The 24,928-nt window shown below is 35.9% G+C and overlaps 1 protein-coding gene and 2 pseudogenes across 1 annotated transcript; all 3 read left to right on the forward strand.

Moving 5' to 3' along the window:
- Nucleotides 1-4,526: 4,526 nt before the first annotated feature.
- Nucleotides 4,527-5,460, forward strand: LOC124095411 (olfactory receptor 2G3-like; annotated as a pseudogene).
- Nucleotides 5,461-16,437: 10,977 nt separating this feature from the next.
- Nucleotides 16,438-18,464, forward strand: LOC124095418 (large ribosomal subunit protein uL18-like; annotated as a pseudogene).
- A 3,481-nt stretch (nucleotides 18,465-21,945) lies between these two features.
- Nucleotides 21,946-22,872, forward strand: LOC124095420 (olfactory receptor 12D2-like). The gene has a single exon (XM_046448547.1). The coding sequence runs from the start codon at nucleotides 21,946-21,948 to the stop codon at nucleotides 22,870-22,872; it is 927 nt and encodes a 308-aa protein (XP_046304503.1).
- The last annotated feature ends 2,056 nt before the right edge of the window (nucleotides 22,873-24,928 follow it).

The following is a 24,928-nucleotide window of genomic DNA, read 5'->3' on the forward strand; positions in this document are numbered from 1 at the left end:
ATATCCAGAATATATATATAGAACTCAAAAAACTTAACACCGATAAACCAAATAACCCAATTAACAAATAGTAAAAGGAACTAAACAAACAGTTCTCAAAACAAAAAATAATTGTGACCAACAAATAAATGAAAAAAAATGTTTCAACATCTCTACCAATTAGGGAAATGCAAATCAAAACTACATTGAGATTTTCATCTCACACCAGTCAGAATGACAATTATCAAGAATACAAATAAGTGTTGGTGAGGATGGGGGAGATGAAAGGTATACACAAATTGTTGGTGGAATTGAAAATTAGTGCAACCACTTTGGAAAGCAGTAGGGAGATTTCTCAAAGAACTATGAATGAAACCACCATATGACCCAGCAATCTCACTCCTCAGTATATATCCAAAAGATCTACAATCAACATACTATAAGGATGTAGCCACATCCATATTTATAGCAGCACAATTTACAATAACTAAGCCATGGAACCACCCTAGTTTCCCATCAACAGATGAATGGATTAAGAAAATGTAGTATATATACATAGTGGAGTTTTTACTCAGTCAAAAAATGAAATTATGGCATTTGCTGGTAAATAGAACTAGACACTATCATGCTAAGTGAAATAAGCAAAACTCAGAAAATTAAGGTTGAATGCTTTCTCTAATATGCAGAATCTAGTCAAAAATGAGGGGTAAAAGAGATGGAAAGAAAGGGAAAAGGGGGCAGGATTCCATCAAAATAAAAGAAAATTGGTGAACTAGATGGAGGGAATTGTGTGTAAGGGAGAAGGGACCAGATAAGAAAAGAACAGCAGAATAAATCTGACCTAACTTTCTTATGTGTGTGTGTGTGTGTGTGTATCACAGTGAATCTCACCATCATGTACATCCACAAAACACTAACAAAAAAAAATCCTTAAACTAAATAACAGAAATATCAATAGAGTATAGGAAGCGATTGGGGGGAGGGGGAAGGAGAGTACTGGGGACTGAATTAGAGCAAATTATATTCCATGCTTTTGTACATATTACAAATTAATTCTAAAGTTATGTATAACTAAATAAATCTTAATGATATGTAAAACTAAAAAGAGTGAATAAAAAGAAAAAAATTTTTTCAAAGAAATTGAATTATACCAGCGGAAACACTATCAACTTGGAATTAAAGGACAGAAGTAGGTCAAAATGAAGGAAGACTATCAGACATCTGGGATTCTCTAGCATAGGGGAAACAGAGCTATTTGACTGTAAATATGTGCTATCATTCAAGAAAAACTAAGAGTGAACTCCAAAGATTATTCACAGAGTAGCAGAACTGTTCCTCCCACCCTAGTCCCAAAGTGCATAGACTGGCTGGCCAAAGGCTGTCCTGGTATTCACAGAGGGTGACCACATCTAGATTTAGATTTAGACAGACCAGGCTGCTGAGGCTCAGATGCTGAGGAATAAGACACTGCCCAGGGCTGAGGAGGCAGCACTGCAGCCTTGTTGCCTGGAGCCCAGAGCATCAAGTTAAAGAGAATTATTCTTGAACCTTAGAATCAAATCAAATTTGTCTTGTTACCTTTTAGAATTGTCTGAGCACTACCATCCCCTTTTTCCTTATAGTTTCTCCATTAGTATAGCAATGTCTATCCTGTGCTAGTTCCACTTTTGAATTTTGGAAGCACATAATCTGTTTGCTTTCACAGATTAACAACAAGAAGAAATTTTGTCTCAGGATAATCATAACTTGAGTCTCACCCATTCATAATTTAACCAGTACTTAGATAAGACTTTGGACTTAAAGTTGATACTAAAAAGAATTAAGTGATAGCAATTCTATATTAAAAGCATTATTTATGGTGAGATGAAGACTGTATTTTGAACCATTACTTAAAAGAGTTAATGAATTTCCAATCTCTCCCTTCTTTTATGCTGAATGTCAGAATCCATTTCCCTCACCCCATTATTCCCTCTTTTCCAGAAATCTGTTGGGGTAGTTCTTAGATTACAATAATTGTATTTCTTTTATCACACAGGGATGCTCTACCAGTGAACTAAACCCCAATAATTTTTACTTTTTCTTTTAAGCCCTGGTCTCACTGAATTGTGGAATATGGCCTTAGTGCTTCTGCCTAAACTTCCAAAGTCACTGGGATTATAAGTGCATCCCACTGATCCCAGTTAGAAAATGAATTTTAACTTCATGAATGTTTATACAGATATACACATTTCTGCATACACATTTTATAAAACATATATTCACTAACAAAAAAAAAACTTTTAAGAAATCATCGAAATAATTTTATACGTTTAGTAGCATTGGTGATAGGAAGTAGGTGAATGACCTTAACATGTTTTGCAAAGCTCATTATGAGTAGAAATGAAGGATGTCATCACTGCCTGGAATTTTAATTACCCTCCCTCTCCATTTTGGATAGCTTTATTTGTATTTGTTTGCTTAGTACAATTGATTGTTTCCTAGAAGAAACAGAGGCACAAGTCTCTGCAATTCTTCTCTCCAGAGATCTATCTCCCTTTCCAATACAGCAATTGGAAATTGCCTGGGAAGAACAGCTCCAGAGATGGTGACTGAATAAACAAGCTAAACAACATCTACCTGAGGATGGTTTGAGCGAAGAGATTGCAGGAGAGAGTTGGTGCTAACAAGTTGCCTCACAGGGTGCCTCCACTACCTCTCCTGGAACTGTGTTCTAGGACGACCTTTCCATCAAAACCATAGGAGCCTCTACGGCTAGGTCATCATTCTTCCTGGAAGGTAGGGCTTTCTTTTCTTTTTTTCTTTTTTTCTTTTTTTTTTTGTAGTTGTAGATGGGCAGAATGCCCTTATTTTATTTGTTTATTTTTATTTGGTGCTGAGGATTGAACACAGTGCCTCATGCATGCTAGGCAAGCACTCTACCACAGGGCTACAGCACCAGCCCTGAAGGTAGGATTTCTTTTAATGTTATGGGAAAAAATAAAGGGAATTTTATCTTATTTAGCAAACATAATCATTTACTATTCTTTTAGCCATAAAAATTGACTAATGTCTTCTCTTTCTCAGAGAAAAATCCTCTTATCCTCATCTTTATTAGCAGAATGTGAAAGGGGGAGGAAGGAGTTTCATAGTGGTGTGTTCCTGGAAAATATCTACTCAGGGACACATAAATAAATATACAAGGAACAAAGTGAGACTATGTAGAGTTATACAAACAAAATGTGACCACTCATCTATTTGTTCTTCCAGTAGACATCAAAAACTTCAACACAGCATAGTTCTAGTTATCCAACAGTAGGAAAGACTATGCCAACGAAATCAAGGTCACTTCAGGTACATTAAAGCATTCAGGATTTTTATTTTACTACCACAATACTTGGCTAGATAGAGAGATGCTAAACAATGTGATCAATGTCAATTTTCTTCTTGTTGTTATAATTCTGGAAGAAGAACTAATTACTCAAAATATGTAATAGTTTCATCTTATCCAAATTTAAGTATGCAATTACTACCATGGATGCCAAAGAAAATTAGGCACATATTCTTCTTAAACTGGTCTATATAATTACCTGAATCTGGGCATAATGGCCAAAGGTTCTTGGATGTATTTGTTTTCTAATTAGGTTGTTTGAAAGCAACCAGAAAACTTCACTAGGGAAGTTTTTTTAAAGGAATCTTTTTATATTTAACTCTCATAGTTAATCAATGCTGTAGTCTTTTTGGAGACTAAACTTGACCAATCAGAAGTAGATTTTCATAATCACAATTCTTAATCTTTGCAATTTAATAGTTTGAGTTATACAGTCTATATAATTTACTTTATAAAAGGTGGTTGACTTTGTGTACTTTTACAATAAAAGCATCTTAAAGCTTGTGGGCCTAAGAATCATCAAGGGTAATGGTTGCTTATTAAAAACTATGAATTAGGTTTTTCTAGAGAGCAATATTTGTAAATCAGACCAATATCTCCAATAGAGAAATAGAGAAGTTATCCTTAGTTTTACTGCTGGTTGCTTCTACCTTTAGTAATTGGTTGCTTCACAGAAAAGCAATGAATATGAACGATAGTCATTTCTAACAATTCCTGCTTAATATTATAATTAATCTTACTGTATCTCAACTAGATTTATGTTCTCTAAGTCTGATCTAGTCTATGTATTTTTCAATTTATGTATCTGTGTTATCTATTGTATAATTATCGTGTATCTATGCATGTAGAAATCATTTTATTTTCAACTTCTTTGCTTTTTCACAGTTTCCACGTTGATGGCCTATGTGTTTTATTTTCAGATAGTTCACGTATATCTCAAATCTGTTTTGCTATATAACCCTAATGTCTATTCTGCCTTGTATTTAGCATGTTAATTATATGCATTTGTCTCTTGTTCTATATAAAAACACAATTTCTTATTTGTGCATATTACTTCTCTGTATATAATTCCAGTATTGAAATGCTCATTATTTTTCTATTGGTTATAGTATAGGATTTTTTTCTTCCCACAGGAATAAAATACAAATTATCAAGAAAGATGAGTCTCAATTGAGGAACAATGAAGGGGTTCAATTTTAGCAACCCAGCAGGCTTTATCTTACTGGGATTCTCTGACCAGCCACAGTTGGAGATGGTTCTTTTTCTAGTCATCTCTGTTATCTACATTTTGACACTGCTTGGGAACACAGCAATCATACTTGTTTCATACTTGAATCCCAAACTCCACACCCCCATGTATTTCTTCCTCTTCCAATCTCTCCTTCCTGGACCTCTGTTTTACTACCAGTATTGTCCCCCAGATGCTTTGGAATCTCAAGGGCCCTGAGAAGACCATCAGTTACACTGGTTGTGTGATCCAGTTATACATTGCTCTGGGATTGGGCTCCACAGAGTGTGTCCTCCTGACTGTTATGGCCTATGACCGTTTCAATGCTATCTGTCGACCACTCCACTATGGTGTTATCATGTACCCAAAACTTCTCCAGCAACTAGCAGCTGTGGCCTGGACCAGTGGTTTTGTGGAGTCCACAGTTCAGACCACCCTTGTTTTCCAGCTGCCTCTCTGCAGCCACCACAGAGTGGATGATTTTATGTGTGAGGTGCCTGCCCTGATTAAAATTGCTTGTGTGGACACAACCTTCTTGGAAAATGAGCTCTCCATAGCTACTGTCCTCTATGTGGTTATACCTCTGGGGCTTATCCTGGTCTCCTATGGCTGCATTGTTAGGAGTATGCTGAGGATAAAATCCACTGAAGGCAGGAAGAAAGCTTTTGGGACCTGTGGATCTCACCTGATTGTTGTGGTTTTGTTCTTTGGGACTATAATTTCTGTGTATATACAACCCAAGAGCAAGTACACACAGAATCACAGAAAATCCCTCACCCTTTTCTATACTGTTGTGATACCCTCACTTAATCCTTTGATCTATACCTTGAGAAACAAAGAATTTAAGTGGGCAATAAAAAGGTTGCTGGCAAGAGACCCAAGTTAGGGAGAAATGCAAAACACACCCAAGCATTCTCTCAGACTTTGGGGATTTGTAGGTTTTATCTAATTATAGTTTCTTTTTTCATCTACAAGGAGCATAACTAAATATTCTAGGTGGGGAATTTTCCTTAATGACATCCTGACCTTAGCTACTTTAAGTCCTTCTTATCCTCCTTTCAAGAAATGTATGCATCTTCTTTTTGCAGTACTTCATATAAGAGTTTTATGAATAAATAAATATTTGTAGGTGAACCAATGTGTATGGAATGTGTATGTGTAAATAAATCTTAGTGTCACTACTCTAATGACCAACAACATGACTGACATGGTGATGACAAATACATTTATTTATCATAAAAGGAAATCCTACACCTTGTGAAGGTAGGATTTGGATAATAACTTCAGAAGTTTACATTTATCTGAGAATGATTCCTGTTCCTTTTTAGGGCTCACATTTGATAGTATTATAGGCAGTGGATGTCTGTAGTTTATTTAAAAGTGAGAAGGCCTAATAGAAAACATCATTATCTAACAATTTGCCTTATGGGGGATATTTTATTCTTTTTCTTTGAGCAGGGGCATCTGGGATTATGTACAACCAGAAATTTTTCTGCTCTTTCTCACTCACAGAGGAAGCTTCAGAGATGAGACAGAAGATTTAATATTGATAGACAGTGAAGTATTGATAAGTTAACTTGGGTCACTCTCTTATGCATATTTTATCAGCATAAAATGACAGTCAGACTCTTTCAATAAATATTTTAGATCTAAATCTGTACTCTAAGACAATGCAAAAACAATTTTAAGTATTATTACTAAGTCTGAATATTTGTTTCACAAACGTAAATGTAGCTTTACAATAATGTTTGCCTTTGTCATTTATATACCATTTTTTATATTATAAATTTGTAGAATTTATGAGATGGTTTATCTTCATATTTAATAAAAAGATTTTATCTGTTCTATCTAATGAGATACTTAAAATTTGATAATTAAAAAAATTAACAATCTGCCTTGTTTTCCAAATATTCACAATATTTTACTTACAAAATATTATGATTCTTATGAACTTTAGATACTTGCAACATGTTATCATTGGATGTCACTTCATTAAATAAAATAAAAGTTTTAACAGAGATTGATTCTGAAGAATCTTTTAAATACATATAAATAATTCTAGGTGAATATAGTAAATAGTAAGTGGATGGTAAAAAAAAATTGCAAAAAGAAAAACATTATGTGCAGTCAGAAAAGATTGATAAGATAACTAAGGAAGTACTTCTGTAAACCTTGCATTTCTCTGTTCATAAAATGTAATTTGACATTCATAATTATAACTACTCATATTCAAATTAAATTTTTATTGGTGGATTAGGATAACCAAATGCTTAATGAGCAGTATAATTACCTAAACAATTCAAAATCTCATAACTTCAAACAATAAATATGAAAACCAAAGTTATATTCCAATACCCAGAAAAATGTAAAAACTCTTAATATTTTCTATGTATTCATTATATTTTAACCAAACATTTTACCTAACATTTTTTCAGCCTCAATTGGCTTTTTTATACCTGTTATACCATAAATTAAATGAGACTAGTTTCTAGCAGCTCAGTCTCCTTCCCACTGGATTTCCAAATTGTGCCTCTCTGGACAGGGTGGGCTGATGCTGCAGTTGAACACAGGGAACTTTTTCTTGGTTTCCCTCTTTTTCTGATCATTTTCCTTCACACATTTCAGGAAATTACCTTGACTTAGAGGGCTTAATATGCTCAACAATCATATTATTTCTCTAAGCAATAATCTTGCCCTTAACTTGTTTGTTTACAACAGCACCAACAGTGTGCTAGGTAACACTGTAGCAGTCCCTTCTGAACAATACACATTCACTTGCCATCTACAATAAAACCCTTCTTGTAAATTCACATATATGTAGCCAAAGGAACAGTTCCATGATTTATAAAAGGTCTAGAGAACATATATCAAGTGCCTCTCTTTCCCCCTGTGATTGTCATTTTGATGAAATACTGGAAGGTGGTGGGTCCTTTAGTTAACCTTTTATTGCAACATAGAATTCATATTATACACTTGTACTCCAGTGACTTGGGAGGTTGAGACAGGAGGATGGCAAGTTTGAGGCCAGCCTCTGAAAGTTAGTGAAATGCTGGCTCAAAACTTAAGAGGGTGGGGACTATGTAGAACCACAGCCTCTGAGACTGGAGTCTCTGTGCTTCTCCTTTGCTAGCAAAACAATAAACCTTTTTCCTTTTTCTCAAAACTGTGTCCTCATTATTAAATTGCTATCAGGGATGATAATCAAACTTTCAGTAACAAATTTGACACATCAGATGGGGCCTGAGAGCTGCCTCCACTTTGGCTTTCTTGGGCAGACCTGGCTGTCCAAGAAATTCCACTTCCAAACAGGTTGAGAGCTGACTGCCTGTGAGTTAGGAGACTGGGTGAGTTTGCCTCAGGTTGAACAAGAGGAGCTATTCCTGTGAATAAAGGGAGGAACTGGGGAACTATCCCAGCAGCTGCCACAGCTCTTTTTACTTTGGGGAACTCTAGCCTTTTCTCCCTAAAAGGTACAGGTTGCTCTCTCTTGGTCTACTTTGAGAAAAAGGAAACTGACTTAGTGAAGTCCAGACACGCTTAGCCACCAGGAAAGTTCCCCAGTGTGCACACTCAGACTCCTGATTCCATGCACCTGGCTCCTCTTTATGGGAACATCTAGTCCCTCCTTGTGGAGACATCTGTGGTTCCACTGGTGTAGCAGTCATAGTTGAGCAGGACTCAAGAACCTAGGTATTTTTACACCCTTCAGGTCTGTTCTGGGTTCTCATCTGTTTGCTGACCTTGGGTTTGGGAATTCTCTTTAGTGTCTATCTATGTTTTTGTTTGTGTCTGTTGCTGTCCCTTTTATAATATGGGCAATACTGTGTTGATCCTATAGATAGCCCCTTGGGAAAGATCTTGGCTGCTCTCTCTGTTTTAAAGATTCCCATTTGTTGGCCATGGTTTTTGAGATCCTTTCTGGTTGTGTGTTTCCTTTTGTACAATCTGGCACTTGGAGTTGAGCTCTCAAAGGTAAAGTAAGCAGAAGAAATTTGTTTATGCAGGTCTCTCTATTTAACCACATTTCTGTCAACCATGGCTTCAGTGATCCTCTTTCTGTCTCTGGTTTTTGTATCAGTTATTGGCCTTTTAAGACATGGGCCATGCTGCATTGATCTTACTGGTAGGTAGTCTCTTGAGAAGAGAGATCTTGGCTGAATAGGCCACCTATTGGGTATAACTGTTACCATCTAAGGGTTCTGGGTTTATTGTCCCCATTTACTAAAGAATTGAAGACCAGGACACAGAGATAGCAAGCAAGAAATAGATTTATTGCAAAAGAGACAGAGATACAGATATAGAAGTCTCCAAAGAGAAGAGACTCCAGAGCTTGAGATCCAATTGGTGAGTTGGGGGCTTATTCTTTTTATGGTCTATGGAATTTCCTCATTTCCTTATCTTCTCCCCTGTACACACTCTTCTCACTATTATTGATTGGGTGCCTCCTCTGTCCACATATCTGTTTTAGCTTTTATATTGGATCCCCAGTTGAGGAACATGAGTACAAAAAGTATCTGTCTGATTAGGTCCCCTGCTTGTGTCCACCAGCACTTTCCTAAAGCAGGAAGTTGACCTCATCAGAAGACCCTATCCATGCACCTTTGTTCTGGCCCTGCCTCCAACCTCCTCACTCACCACCTTGCCCTGGCTCCCTAAGCCCTCCTATCTCTTCCTCATACTCCTAAGAGAAAGATGTGGCTTTGAATGATTTTCTGGATTATTATACAATCTTACATTTGGACTTGGTCTACCAGAGGTAAAGTATATGGAAGAGATTCTCCATGTATAGGCATTTGTGAAGTTGCATGATAAGGAGTCTTAAGGCATTAAGTTGAAGGCACAAAAAGGCACTGCCTCTGGTGTGCAAGGACAAAAGGACACCAGCCCAGGGCTGGGGAAAAAATCCCAGGAAAGCTGCCTGACCTGAAAAAAAGTTGGCAGAGGGCAAAGAGAACCTGGCCTCTACCCTTTCAACCCCTTTTGCACACAGGAGGGTGGAGGCTACTGACCACAAAGGACATGGCAGTAAGTTCCAGCACTGTTAGTTTATGACTTGGGGACAGAAATAGTCTCCACTTTTAAGATCTGACAGGACCCTGCATTTGGCCAGGGAATATCTGTCATTGGAGGAGAGCAATTCTGGTTATGACAGTATCCCATCAAACTAAATGCATGTGGGTCCTGGCAGGATGAACAACTACATCAAAAAAAAAAAAAAGAAAAAGAAAAAGAATAAAACAGAAACTACAGTCAACCCCTGTTTTGATGGCAGTCTCTGCCAACAGATATAAATAAATACATACATATTTACATATAAATAAAAAAGTGCTCTGTCTTATATCTGTTGGCCTTGACTAAGTCTATTTCTGTTTGTTAACACTGTTTTCTAAATGTACAAGAGATTCAAGGTTATTCCTTGATTTTTGCTAATACTGCTCACCCATGTATACCTGTGATTATGGTTACCATACCCTATGGATTCTAAATTTTACTTAAAAAGTTAAACTTAGTTAAATGTAAAGCTTAATAGAACACTTTTCCAAGTTGGTGTTTTTCAATATAAAATTGTCTGTAGCAATAGTCTCCTTCAAATTTATATAGCAATAACAAATGTGGCTGTTAATTTTTTTTCTCTTTCTTTTTTTTTTTTTTTGGTCATTTAAGGTTTTTTAACTAAATAAAGAAAACCTGTTATCAATAAGTTATATATAAAACTTGTGTTGCTGTTTGCACTGGGATGAAAATTTAAATGTATTTTTGGAAGATAATAAGTAGAGCCTGATTTGTTCAAAGGTTGACAATGGGGAACATGAAAACATTCTGCCACCTTTTCCACAAAAGGGAAGTTAAGAGCTCTCCTAACCTCTCTGGTTATTTCAGATATAATGTTGTATTATTTTAACTGATGTTCAGCTAGACTCAGGAAATAATACATGAGAACTTTGTAGAATGATATTTTATAAGGGAGCGAAGATCAGATTCAGAAATAAAACACTTTTTAAGATTTGTCAAAAGGTCAGCCTCACCTGAGTTAAGCCTCCTGTTCTTCCCTATGTTAAGATGGCTCTGAAGTAGGCTAGAATTAAGCTTTTTTAAAGTTGTTTTCAAAAGATAAATTTTTTGTTATAAAGATTACTATGATCTCAAAGTAAACAGGGAATATAATAGAAAACTTATGTAAAGGTTTAGGTAAATTGTAAAAGGTATTTAGGCTTGTAAAAGTGTTTTAAAAGCAGTAAAACTTGGGGCTGGGGCTGGGTCTCAGTGGAAGAGCATTTGCTTAGCACAAGTGAGGCACCGAGTTCGATCCTCAACACCACATTTGAATAAATAAATAATATAAAGGTATTGTGTCCATGTACAATCAAAAAAAATATTTAGAAAGAAAGAAAGAAAAGTAAAACTTGCCAGGTGCAGTAGCACATGCTTGTAATCCCAGCAGCTTGGGAGGCTGAGATAGGAGGATCACGAGTTCAAAGCCAGTCTCAGCAAAAATGAGGCACTAAGCAATTCAATGAGACCATGTCACTAAATAAAATACAAAATAGAGCTGGGGATGTGGCTCAGTGGCCAAGTGCCCCTGGGTTTAATCCCTGGTACCAAAAATAAAGTAAAAGTTGTATATAATTAAATGTTAAATATCTGAGTCTTTGTAAAGGCTAAATAGACATTAGTGGGTTTTCTTCTCTTTGTAAAACTTTATAACTGTTGTCTGATAGTGTTTTATAGAAGTACTACTTCTAACAGAATAACCTGAATTGATTTGATATGTTATAGTTAAAGCTTTGTCCCGGGGTTTCATAAACTGACTTCCAGACCACTCACGTATAAGCAAATCAAGCCTTTATTGAAGCACACCGGTGGCGGCTGACCAGAACATAAAGCTGTTCCCCTGATCATCCCAAACAATTGCAAGGGCCCTCCTTATAAGCCTGAAAACCACAAAAGGGATGTTTGGGGGTCTAGCCAATGCAAGCAAGCCAAGTTACAGAAGCAGGAGAGTACAGTCAAGCGGAGGGATGCTTAGCCAATCACAGTTAGCCCAATCACCCCAGTTACAGAAACAGAGCCCTGATACCCTAGTTACAGAAACAATGTCCCATTAGATAGTTCTGTGTTCTTAAAGGTTTCTATAGCAAAAAGGGAAAGAACATTTTGCCCTGGTTATGACCCTTCTACTTGGCATGGTTGTTTTACAGGATGAAGTCATAAAACAAAATGGAATCACATTTGCTTCTACTATCACAGATACAATAATCCAACACCTGTAGGACAGATAGGATATAATGCTGACTTCCAGTACAATATTTACTCCAGTTAAATGGAAGGGATAACTGTAAAATGATAGATATTGAAGTTATAACCCATTACTCTTACATTAAGACTGAAACTGGCTTGCTGGATGTTTAAAACCAAAAAACTGGAAGACCAAAGTCAAGGAAGTAAAAGGGCCAAGGAAAAAGGAGCCAATATGTTTAGCCCTTGTTCTCTAAGGTCAGCCAGGACCCAGAGAACAATGGGTCTACTCTAAGGGCCCTGAAACTCCAGTGAATCACCTGATCTGCTGACTGGGGAAATCAAGAGGACCCTAGAGAACAGGAAGCCAACCAGTGCACATTCTGCAAAGAGGAGGGTCATTGGAGAGGTAAATATCCCTCATGCTTCCAAGATAAGCCATATATAGTCAACAAGACACTGATCCATACTGGCAGATGGCACCACTGAAAAATGAAAGGAACCAAAAGGCTTCCCACAGGTCCCCAAGAGTGATCTCTGAGGAATCTCAGCTGCTCTTAAGAATAAATAGGAATAAGGTCAGTTTTAACCAGCTTGGTCTCAAACACGTGGCAGGAGAGTCTACATGGACATTTAAAAGGAAAGACATTTTTTAATGTAACTTAAGATGTACACTTGAGTCAGTCCTACCAAAAGTAAGTAAAGCTGGAGGCTATAAAGGAAGGATTATTGTGTGGGAGTGCCTAATGATAATGATCACAAAGGACTCTAGAATCACAAGTTTGTCTTGAGTTAATTTTAGCCTGATCTCATAGACCTCCAAACCTTCTTAACCTCCTACACAGATAAAATCAATCTGTTTTTCACTGATAATGATCATGGGTGACTGTATTCATGATTTTCAGAGACTGAAATATTAATTGCTTTTGTGCTACTTGTTTACAAAAAAAGTAATGCTTTCATGTCTTGTTCATTGTTGTTTTAACAAGATCCGTGCCCTAAACATGCCTTGTCAAGTTACTCACCAACTGTCACCATGGACCTCTGGACAGCCCTGATGTTAAATATCCTTAACTGTCCACACCCAACCTGAGAGAGAATAAGGATTTCTGTTCACTTCCCCCACAACTTCAACCTCTCTCAACAGGAAGCAGCTTGGAGATGTTGTCAACAATTTTCCATAGAAATGGAATGTAGAAATTGACAATGGGGAAATGCGACAGTGGTCCACTTTATGGTTTGAATTAATCATTGCTGTTCTGCTACTGAAACTTATTTTTTTAAAGACATGTTTCTTTCTCATCCTCTCTCCCTGCTCCTCCCTAATCTCTCCCCATCCCTAATATCAGGGGAAACATAATTTTTCTTCTCATCTTAGGCAGATTTAAGATCAGCCCTGGATTCAAAAAATATATATACAATTTTTATGCTTAAAAGAACTGTACAAACAGATTTTTCTGGGAAAGAGAAAGTAGTGGAGGAAGAAATAGACTCTGATATTGAACATAAAAGAAGAGAGAGAATTGGAAATTCATCAACTCTTTTAAGAAATGGTTTAAAATAAAGACTTCATGTCACCAAAATAATGCTTTATATACAGAATTGCTATCACTTAATACTTAACTCTTTTCAGCATCAACGTTAGTTCAAAGATTCATTAAAAATGAGTGATGGGCTGGGGTTGTGGCTTAGCGGCAGAATGCCCATCTAGTATGCACGAGGCCGTGGGTTTAATCTTCAGCACCACATAAAAATAAATAAATAAAATAAATGTGTTATTAAAAAAAAGAATGAGTGAAACCTGAGTTATGATTAATCCTGAAACAAAATTTCTCTTTGTTGTTAATCTGTGAAAGCAAAATAGATTTTCAAAATATCATGATACTAGAATTAAAACTGACACATAGACCAAAGGGGTGGAATGGAGAATCCAAAAACAAATTCATAAATTTACAATCATTTGATTTTTTACAAAGATGCCAAGAACACAAAATGGAAAAAAAAGAATGGTCTCATCAATAAATGATGTGGGAAAAATTGGAAATACTCATGCAGAACAAAGAAAATAAACTTTTTTCTCACCAGGTATATGAAAATGAGCTGAAAGGATTGGGAACTTTAAAGTAAGACATGAACCTATAAAATAATTAGAAGAAAGGAAGAAGGGAAATGATACTGATTTGGGCAATGAATTTTTTTTAATATGGCCCCAAAAAGCACAGGCAACAAAAACAAAAAATAAAAATACAAGTGAAACTATATCAAACTAAAACGTTATACACAGCAAAGAAAGCAATAAGCAGAGTGAAGAGAAATATAACAATATAACAGGGGGAAATGTCTGAACATTTGATAAAATGTTAATATCTAAAACACAGAAGAAACACAATAGTAAGAAAATAAATAATATTCTTTAAAAAGTATCAAAGTACCAGAATAGACATTTCTCAAAGACAAAATTGTTCAATGTCACTAATCATAACAAAAATGCAACTTGAAACCACAATGAGATATCACTCCATACTTAGAATGTTAGAACTGCTATTATCCAAAAGAAGAAAAATTAAAATGTTGGAAAGTATGGTGAGAAAGAGGAACCCTTGTACACTGTTAGTAGGAATGTAAATCAGAATAGCCACTATAGAAAATAGTGTGGAGGTTCTTCAAAAATCAAAACTAAGACTACCATTCAATCCTGCAATTAGACTAATAAGTATATGCCCAAAGGAAACAAAATTTATTTCAAAGAGATATATCTACACTCACATGTTCATTGATGAGTACACAATAACCAAGAAATGGAATCAACCTAAATTTATCAGTAGGTGAATGCCTAAGAAAATATAGCATATATATACACAATAGAATACCACTCACCTTAAAAAATTTTTTTAACTCTTAATTATGACAACATGGCTGAATCTAGAAGATGCTGTGCAAAGTGAAATAAACCAGGCACAAAAGGCAAATACTGAATGATCGTACTCATATTTGGAAACATAGCACATGCTTACCTAGGGATAGGAATCACTGGGAGGTGACTGGGGAAATGCCAAAGAACACAAATTTCAAGTAGGAAGAATAAGTTCAAGAGTTCTATAGTACAATATGGAGACTATAGTTAATAACAATGTATTTTACACTTGAAAATCACTAAATGGAGATTCAAAGTGATCTCACCATAAAAATTAATAAATAAATAAATAAATGTTAATTAGTTGAATTAAGCCACACATTATGTACACTTATTTGAAAACATCTGTTGCTCAACATAAATATGCACAATTTTCATTTGTCAACTGAAAATAAAGTCTAAAGTAAAAAATATAAAAAGATATTAAATAGTCTAACTTTACAGTTCAAAAAACTAGAAAAAAAAACAGTTATTATTTCTGCCAATTGCCAAAATAATAAAAAGTGAGTAAAAATAAATCAGATAGAAAAAAAGAAAAGCACAGGATAAAATCGACAAATCTAAGAGTTGATATTTTGAATAAATTATAAATGCAGCCAGGCATGGTGGCACACACCTGTAATCCCAGCAGTTCAGGAAGCTGAAGCAGGAGGATTGTGAGTTCAAAGCCAGCCCCAGCAAAAGTGAGATACTAAGCAATTTGGAGACCTTGTCACCAAATAAAATGCAAAAAACAGGTCTGGAGATGTGGCTCAGTGATCCAGTGTCCCTGAGTTCAATCTCTGGTTTCCTAAATAAATAAGTGCAAATGTATACACTAAGTCCAACTTCAACAAGGATGCCAAGAATAAACAAAGGGAAATGAATAGTCTCTTCAATAAATGATGTTGGGAAAACTGGATAGCCACATGAAAGGAAGAAAATGGACACTTATTAGACTGGAAATGATGATTTAAACAGGAGGCATGAAACCTTTAAAATTCCTACAAGAAAGAAATTCTTCTTGACATTGACATTGTCAGAAATTTTCAACGATGACACCAAAAACATGGGCAATAAAGCAAATAAAAAAGTAGGACTGCCAGGCACAGTGACTCATCCCAGCAGCTTGGGAGGTTGAGACAGGAGGTTCCCAAATGTAAAGGCAGCCTCAGCTATAGGCTAAGCAACTCAGTAAGACCCTGTCTCTAAATAAAATACATAATAGGGCTGGGAATGTGACTCAGTGGTTGAGTGCCCCTAAATTCAATCCCCAGTTCCCACCCCCAAAAAACTAGGAAAACATCAAACTAAAAAACATATCAAAAATGAAATAAAGTGAAAAGGTAACTTATAAATTTAGAGACAATGTTTACAAATCATATGTCTGCTAATCTGTTAATATTTCAAAATGAATAAGGATCAGACATATGCAGAATATTCTACCCAGGCCTCAGATTTATCTACTATAAAGAAAATTATTTGTAACATTGAAATTGTTTTGGAAATGAGCTATAAAAATTCCTCAATGCATTTACAAAAGAAAAGATCAGACCTAAGCTACAACATGTTCTAATATCTGTTCTACCAGAACATAATAAAGTTCTAGTAACTAAGATACAGCTTGGTCAGTGGAAATAATTTAAAAGCTTAGGAACAGACCATGTATTTTTAGAATGTCTCAGAATATTGTATAGTGAGAGATCTGTATCAAGCCACAGATGTGGGTCTCTGTTCCACAGGATGGGGGTTGTTAAAGTTGTCAAGAATAAGGCCTACATTAAAGGCCCAAATCACTATCATGTTGGCTTAGGAACCAAATTCCTCAACAAGAGTACTAAAGCATAAGAAGTAAAATCAAGTATCAACAAATGGGATGGTATCAAACAAAAAACGTCTTCACAGAAAAGGAAACAATAAAGAATGTGAAGAGAGAGCCTACAGGATGGGATAAAAACTTTGCCACACACACCTCAGGTAGAGCATTAATCTCCATGATATAAAAAGAATTCAAACAGTACCAAAAAAAAAAAAAAAAAACCCACAAATAACCCAATCAATAAATGAACAAAGGAACTGGATAGACACTTCACAAAAGTGAAATGAAGAAATACAATTGGCAAACAAATATATGAAAAAATGTTCAACTTCTCTAGCAATTGGAGAAATTACACTGAGATTTAATCTCACTCCAGTCAGAATGGCAGTTATCAAGAACACAAAAAACAATAAGTGTTGGGGAGGATGAGGGGGAAAGGTACACTTATACATTGCTGGTAGGACTGCAAATTGATGCAACCACTATGTAAAGCAGTATGGAGATAACTCAGAAAACTTTGAATGGCACCACTATTTGACCCAGCTATCCCACTCCTCAGTTTACACTCAAAGTACTTAAAATCAGCATACTATACTGATGCGTCTATGTCAATGCTTATAGTAGCTCAATTCATAATAGCTAAGCTATGGAACCAACCCAATTGCCGATCAACAGATGAATGGATAAAAATGTGGTACATATTCACAATGGAACATTATTCTGCCATAAATAAGAATGAAATTATGGCATTTGCTGGTAAACCAATGGAACTGAAGATTGGCATCCTAAGTGAAATAGACCAATCCCCCAAAACCAAAGGCTGAATGTTCTCTCTGATATAAAGATGCTGACTCACAATAGGTAGGGGGAGGGGGCAGTCACCAGATTGGATGGGGAAGGGTGTGTGAGGAAAATAGAAGGCAGATGGGAATGGGAAAGACAGTAGAATGAATCAGGCATAACTTTCCTGTGTTCATATATGAACACACAGTGTAACTCCACATCATGTACAACTGAGAGAATGGGAAGTTATACTCCATGTATGTATAATATGTCAAAATACATTCTACTGTCATATATAACTAAAAAGAACAAATTGAAAAATCTTAAAGAAGAATAAGGCCTACTTTAAGAGATAACAAGTGAAATTTAGAAGATGAGAGGGAAAAACTGACTCCCATGCTTGTAAACACTTGGTGATGCAGGACAAAAATCAGTACTACACACCCAAACACAGAATGATAGTTCATGTAACTAACAGAGATATCATTTGCCACATTTTTCTAATGCCCATATAGAAGGGGATATGATAGTCTGTGCAGCATATGCCTATGAACTACCAAAATATGGTGTGAAAGTAGGTCCAACAAATTATGCTGTATCATACTGGCTTGCTGCTGGCCCACAGGCTTCTCAATAGGTTTGGCATGCACAAGATCTATGAAGGCCAAGTGGAGGTGACTGGAGATGCAAACAATGTGAAAAGCACTGATGGTCAACCTGGTGTCTTCCCATGCTATTTGGATTCAGGCTTTGCCATAACTACAACTGGCAATAAAATTTGTGGGGCCCTGAAGGGCTTGTCTATTCCAAACAATTCCTTGTTTATGATTCTGAAAGGAAGAAATTCAATGCAGAAGTATATTGGAAGCACATCATGGGTCAGAATGTTGCCTTATCTAAGGAAGAAGATAAAGGTGCTTACAAGAAACAATTCTCTAAGTATATAAAGAACAATGTTACCCTGGACATGATAAAAGATATGTATAAGAAAGTCCATTCTGCTATAGAAGAGAATCCAGTCTATAAAGAGAATCCCAAAAGAGAAGTTAAAAAGAAGAGGTGGAACCATTCTGAAATGTCCCTTTCCCAGAAGAAAGATCATGTAGCTCAAAAGAAGGCAAGCTTCCCCAGAGCTCAAGAACAGGCTGCTGAGAGCTAAACAAAACAATAGCTTTTCTATGAAGATTTTTCAGATAAAGACAATAAACTTATTGGGCAAGATATATATATATCATATATATATATCAAAAATCTCTGGCAAAAATAGCCACAAAATATGGAGCCAATTCTGTCCGATCAACTCACAGCACATGCAAATGTAACTTCTAAAAGACTGTGATCCAAGGTAGCAAGTATAGAACTATATATCTAGTAAATGAGACCAGTTACATATGAATGGGACTCACTGCTAAATAAAAATGTGGGTTCCCTTATTTTCTAAAAAAAAATGTTAAGAATTTCAAGATAGTGACCACAAAGCACTAAACCAAGCATAGGACCCTTCTGAGAGCAGTGTCCTGTGGGACTGCACAGCATGTAAGCCCACAAAGCTTGCTGTGTAATAAAAGAAATGTTAAGATAAATTCAGGTTGACTTGAGAAAGAGTATGTAAACAAGACTTCCAAAAGATAAAACTTAAAGAAAAATTGCTTGTCAAGAACTTCATCAAAATTGTGGATTTCTAGTCAACTCATAGGTAAAACTAAGCTTGTCACAACTTGAAAAGATGGAGATGACATAGCTGCAGTCTCTAGAACTAAAGAGCTTCAGTTGGAATACTAGCTTCATAATTATTGCAATAAATGGGGCTGTTAACCTATGTCTTTTGAACCTTTGTTTTCTTATGGTAAAAGAGAAATTATTTGGATACTTCTTCCACAGGATGTTTTTGAGAATTTAATAAGCAAATGCATCTAAAGAACTCAGAAGAGTAACTTTATTGAGCACAAAATACATGTTATTTATCTGCATTACACTTGTAATTTATAAAATAATGAATGGTTAATGTGATTAATATGTAATAAACTCCTATAAGAAACAAGAATAAAAACTCAATAAAAATATGGACAAAGTGCATGGCAGGGATAACAATAGAATCTTTGGATAAATGGCAGATCAAACATAGATTTATCCTTTGGATAATTCAGAGAGGTGCCCGGGTTTTTAACCTAAAAGATGTCACAAGTAGGGAAGAATTCACATTGAAAAGACCAGGATTGATTCCCCATGAGACAAATGCACTTTTTGGAAAAAGAAAAAAGAATTTAGTGTTGTCACCAACAGTAAAGAGTCAGATTTAGGAAGAACAAAATCAAATCACCTCTTTCCATTCCTTTTTCTTTGCTATCCATAAAACCACAATAATAAATGAGTAGAATATTAGATGTAATCACCTTTCTGTACCAATCAAATGGGCACAACTGCCAACAGTTCCTTAATTTTATTGCTAATTTCTTTCCAATGTATGAACCAGAATATTTTCCAGGGAAGTTACCAAGATAAGAAAAAAAAAAAGCATACTTTTTCTGAGAAAATGAAAGGAACTTCATGAAAACATATTAGGCCCTTAAGACCTGTGCTGTGCCTGGTTCTGAAACTAAGAAATAAACCTAAGGAAATAAAATAGAAAGATTGAAAAAATATATATACATTTCCCCAAGGCTGCTCCCTCAAATTGTTGGTATGGAGCAGTCTCCTGTTTATTAGAACATTCCTGCTCATCACCAGGGGACATGCTCTCTCAGGACATTTATGTCTAGAGAGCTGTGTCTCATTAAAGTACCAGCAGAATTTCTGAAAGACAGAGAGAGAGAGAGATTTCTGAAGGTGAAGAGCTTATGTCACAATCACAATATGAACTATCTTTTCAAATACTTTTCAACTTTTATAATTGCTGGGAATATAAACCTGAAAAACTTTCTTAGCTGTGCTTCTGAACATTAAACCAGGTAAGAGAATGAAACAGAATACAAACTTGTTTTGACTGATCTGCTTGCTATTACTAAAACCCAATGCTCAGGATATAGAACTGGTTTCCTCCTTTCTTAAAATGTCTTCCAGCTATAAAGCTTAGAATCCCAGTACTCTCTTGCAGATTTTCCCATGTTTGTTAATTTTGTTTACTCTAGTCATAAAATTATTTTCTTCTCCCATCAATGATTTTTGAAACCTTAAATGAAACCCTTTTGTAGGAAGCACCCAAATGTCAGCAGCTCTGTTAAACTTCCCTATAGTTCTTATAATCCTCTCAATGCCTCCCATTTCTACATTTCCCATGAATGTTTGCTTCTTTCCTTCTACTACTCAAGAGCTAATCCACTAAATCTTTAAATGAAAAGAACAAAGAGAAAGTTATTTCACACAATTTGGCAACTTTTGCTCATGTACCTCAAGGAAACAGATAATTGCAGGTACTTTGCAAATAATGGAGAAAATAACTATTCAAATAGTTTTCTGCCTTTAAGTAAACTGTGCAACTTTGGTCAGATATTAAACCTTCTTACAATTAGCTTAGTTGATATGATATGTCAAGAGCTTTGTAATGTTTTGAACAACTAATAATAATAAAAAAAACAATTAGCTTAGTTGCAATTCCTCAGAGTTTTACATGCAGTGAAAAAAATAAAGACTATTTTTTTCAATTCTTCAAATTAACTGTAAAAAGGTTACCCTTCTTTAGGAGAAAATAGGATTTAGGAGAAAATAGGACTTTAGGAGAAAATAAGACAGAAATTCAAGGGGATTGAAGTCATGGACATTTTGAGAAGAGGTCAGTATTGGTAAAAGAAAGTATGAATTCTTGACTCTATCAAAGGAACAATTTTTCTTACACAGAGATTCAGGAACCTAGGAAAGGATTTTTTAAAAGTCTCAAGGCAACCAAAGAATAGAAGTATAATAATGCCAAATTTGCATGAAATAAGTAATTTGGGATTGTATTTTGAAAATATTTAATGGCTCAGATAAGAGGAAAATTCTAAACCTATCAGCAGATGTAGTAGTGATGCAGCTTCATGTGTGTGGTCATGTTACCTATTCCAATAGGGTTCCTTGATGTTTCCAAAGATGAGGGTCAGAAAGAGATCTCAGAGAGGATGTCTCTAACCCTGATTACACTCAGATGAATAAGTGCAACTATAATTTGTTAAACAGCTTTCATTCTTTAAAGAAGAAAATTCTTTAAAGACTTTATGGTTATAACGAGTTCATCTTTATCTATTTTTCTCAAGTTCACATCCTCCAGGTGTCTTCTGACTACTCCAGAGATAGCAGCCTTGTGAAATATTGTAAAAATTGCTCCTTGTTAGTGATACTTAGAAGATGAAAGGAGAGTTGTATCAGAATGTAGATGTTCACAGCCAGAGAAGATAGTAGGCTGAAAACCTGTCTTGAATCCCTAAGAGAAAAACAAAATCAATGACGAATGTAATAAGTTTAAAAACTGGTTGTGCCACAGTTCAAATAAATATTCACCTTTAATATTTGATAGTCTGATGGCCAAAAACTACACAATCTAAGGCAGTTGTTATGTAAAACAACTAATTTTTGTCTTGGCAAGAAAATCCTGGGCTAGAAAGACTGATTCTCATGAGAGATAGATTTCCAGAAATTACTCTGTCTTTTTTTTCCCCTTTTAAGTGATGCTGAATCAAACTTTAGTCACTGAATTTCTTCTTCTGGGATTGACAGACATTCAAGAATTGAAGTCTTTTCTTTTTGTTGTTCTCCTCACCATCTACCTTGTGAATGTGGCTGGGAATGGAGCCATCCTGATGATTGTCATCTCTGACCCCAGATTCCACTCACCTATGTATTTCTTCCTGGGAAACATGTCATGTTTAGATATCTGTTACTCCACCGTAACCCTGCCAAAGATGCTAGAGAACTTCTTCTCTACACACAAAGCAATATCTTTCATAGGATGCATAAGCCAACTTCATTTCTTCCACTTCCTGGGTAGCACAGAGTCCCTGTTGCTGGCAGTGATGGCATTTGACCGCTTTGTGGCTATCTGCAAACCACTTCATTACACTGTCATCATGAATCCCCTGCTCTGCACCCAAATGGCTGTCACCATCTGGGCCATTGGATTTTTCCATGCCTTGCTGCACTCCATAATGACATCTCACTTGAACTTCTGTGGTCCCAACCACATCCATCACTTCTTCTGTGATGTTAAGCCATTGCTGGAGTTGGCCTGTGGGGACACTGAGCTCAACCAGAGGCTACTCAACACTGTCACGGGGACCCTTGCCATAGGCCCCTTCTTTCTGACCCTTCTCTCCTATTTCTACATTATCACCTACCTCTTCCTCAAGACCCAGTCCTGCAGCATGCTTCATAGAGCACTGTCCACCTGTGCCTCCCACTTCACCGTGTTTATTCTTTTCTATGCTCCTGTTATCTTTACCTACATTCGCCCTACCTCATGGAGCTCCATGGACATGGACTGGCTCATTGCCATCATGTACACTGTAGTCACTCCTGCACTAAATCCATTGATCTATACTTTGAGGAACAAGGAAGTGAAGGGTGCCTTGAATAGGGCAATCAGAAGGGGGTTCTGACTTGAAGAAATCTAGTGACCTCTTCTGAAATATACATAACCAACCAGGCAATAAGGAAGTTGAGATGTGAAAATATATTGTTTCTCAAATTATTGGAACAGAGTAGGGACGAAGAGCAGGAGAAGAAGATTAACATTTAACAGGGATGAGAGGTGGGAGGGAAAGGGAGAGAGAAGGGAAATTGCACGGTAATGGAAGGAGACCCTCAGGGTTATACAGTGGAGGGGGTAGAGAGAGAGGAGGGGAGGGGAGGGGAGAGGTGGGGAGGGGGGAGGGTGGAGGATGGGAAAGGCAGCGGAGCACAACAGACACTAGTATGGCAATTTGTAAATCAATGGATGTGTAACTGATGTGATTCTGCAATCTGTGTATGGGGTGAAGGTGGGAGTCCATAACCCACTTGAATCAAAGTGTGGAATATGATATGTCAAGAAATTTGTAATGTTTTGAACAACCCACAATAAAAAATTTAAAAAAAAAAGCCAAGGAATACTGGCTTCCTATCCACACTGTGGAAAAAAAAATATGTATAACAGGATATGTTAAAATATGTATAACTGGATAAAGAGAAAATATGGTCTAATTGTATTTTAAAATGCATTCCAGCTAGCATAGGGGAGATTTAAACAAATGGGATATTAGTCATATAATCCTAATGCTGAATATTTGATGGGATACCTGTTGATGAAATTAATTTGGTACATTTTCTTATATATCTTGTATGAAATCAAATAAACAAATATGCCTATGTTATCCATGCACTGAGTAGATGGGTATGTTTTTTCAGTATGTTTAGCTGTAGGGTCCCTCCAGGTTAACACATCAAAATGTGATGAATAAAATTATAATACTTTTATATTTTGAAGATTTTAATATAAGACCAGGCTTCCATTATTGGAAAAATGAACACTAAGAGACATATGACTTTAGGATAATTTTTAGGAAGTATGTCCTAATTTCTTTTTCTTCAAATGGAAATGATAAATAAGCAATTAAATAAATGACATAAACTAATTAACAAAAATAAAATAACTGGGAGTTAAACTGAAGAGTTCTAGAGTCTCTTTCCCCATAGATGTTTTAGAAGTCATCTGATAAAATTGATAAGTATTATTAGAAAATGTTACTAAAATTGAAGTCAGAATGAAAAAAAAAAAAACAACTCTCAAAAGTCCTCTATCTTATTAGCATGTCAATTTTCCCTCAGCCTTTGATGATTAAAGATTATGACTTCCAAAATTTTTTCTTTTTTAAATTTTATTTTACTGTTTATATTTATTTTGACAAAATTTGCTGGGGGTGGGGGGGTGGGAGGGGTGCTGGGGATTGAACCCAGAGCAGTGTGCATGTGAGGCAATCACTCTTCCGACAGAGCTATATCTCAGCCCCTATTTTGACAAATTTTAATGTGAAGCAATATGATATAATGTAGGTTAAATATAAAGAATTCATCAAAATGTTGTTTTCTTTTATTTACTTGGCACCAAACTCATACTAAGTAAAAGAATAGAAGTCATCATTATAAAAGTATTTCTAGAGTTAATAGGCAGGAACAGTTATTATATTACTCACTTTCTAGGTTCCTACAAGTGGTAACTGGCCTTGAAAAAGTGGTAAATTCCAGAATTTACAAATATTTGGACATATTCTATGAAGAGATATTTTAAGCAGATATGTTGACTTTTCAGTCTGCTTTCATTTTCCAAACAACTTGATTCTGACCCTTCTCCTATACTTGTGTCCCAACTCCACCTTTGGTCTCTCTAATCCCATTTAGTTTATGAAAGACTGTGTGGAAAAGGCAACTTCCACTCTGAGCTGGCTTATGCTAGCTCTAATAAATCATTTTTATTTTCACTTCTATTGGTGAAATTGGTAACATCATCAAATTTTAATGGAGTTGAAATATAAAGGAGTGTGTAGGGTTCTGTTAACTATTGCTGCATTACACTCCAGGACCTAAAATATTTAAAGGTTTAAAACAATTAAATTTTTTATTTCTGTGGGTAAGAAGTTACCCACAGAAGTGTTGTGAGTCAGAGTTGACTCTGACCCA

Source organism: Marmota monax, unplaced genomic scaffold, assembly GCF_021218885.2.
Source record: "Marmota monax isolate L192 unplaced genomic scaffold, Marmota_monax_Labrador192_F-V1.1 WCK01_AAM20220418_F8-fsc00393, whole genome shotgun sequence".
NCBI classification, from domain to species: Eukaryota; Metazoa; Chordata; class Mammalia; order Rodentia; family Sciuridae; genus Marmota; species Marmota monax.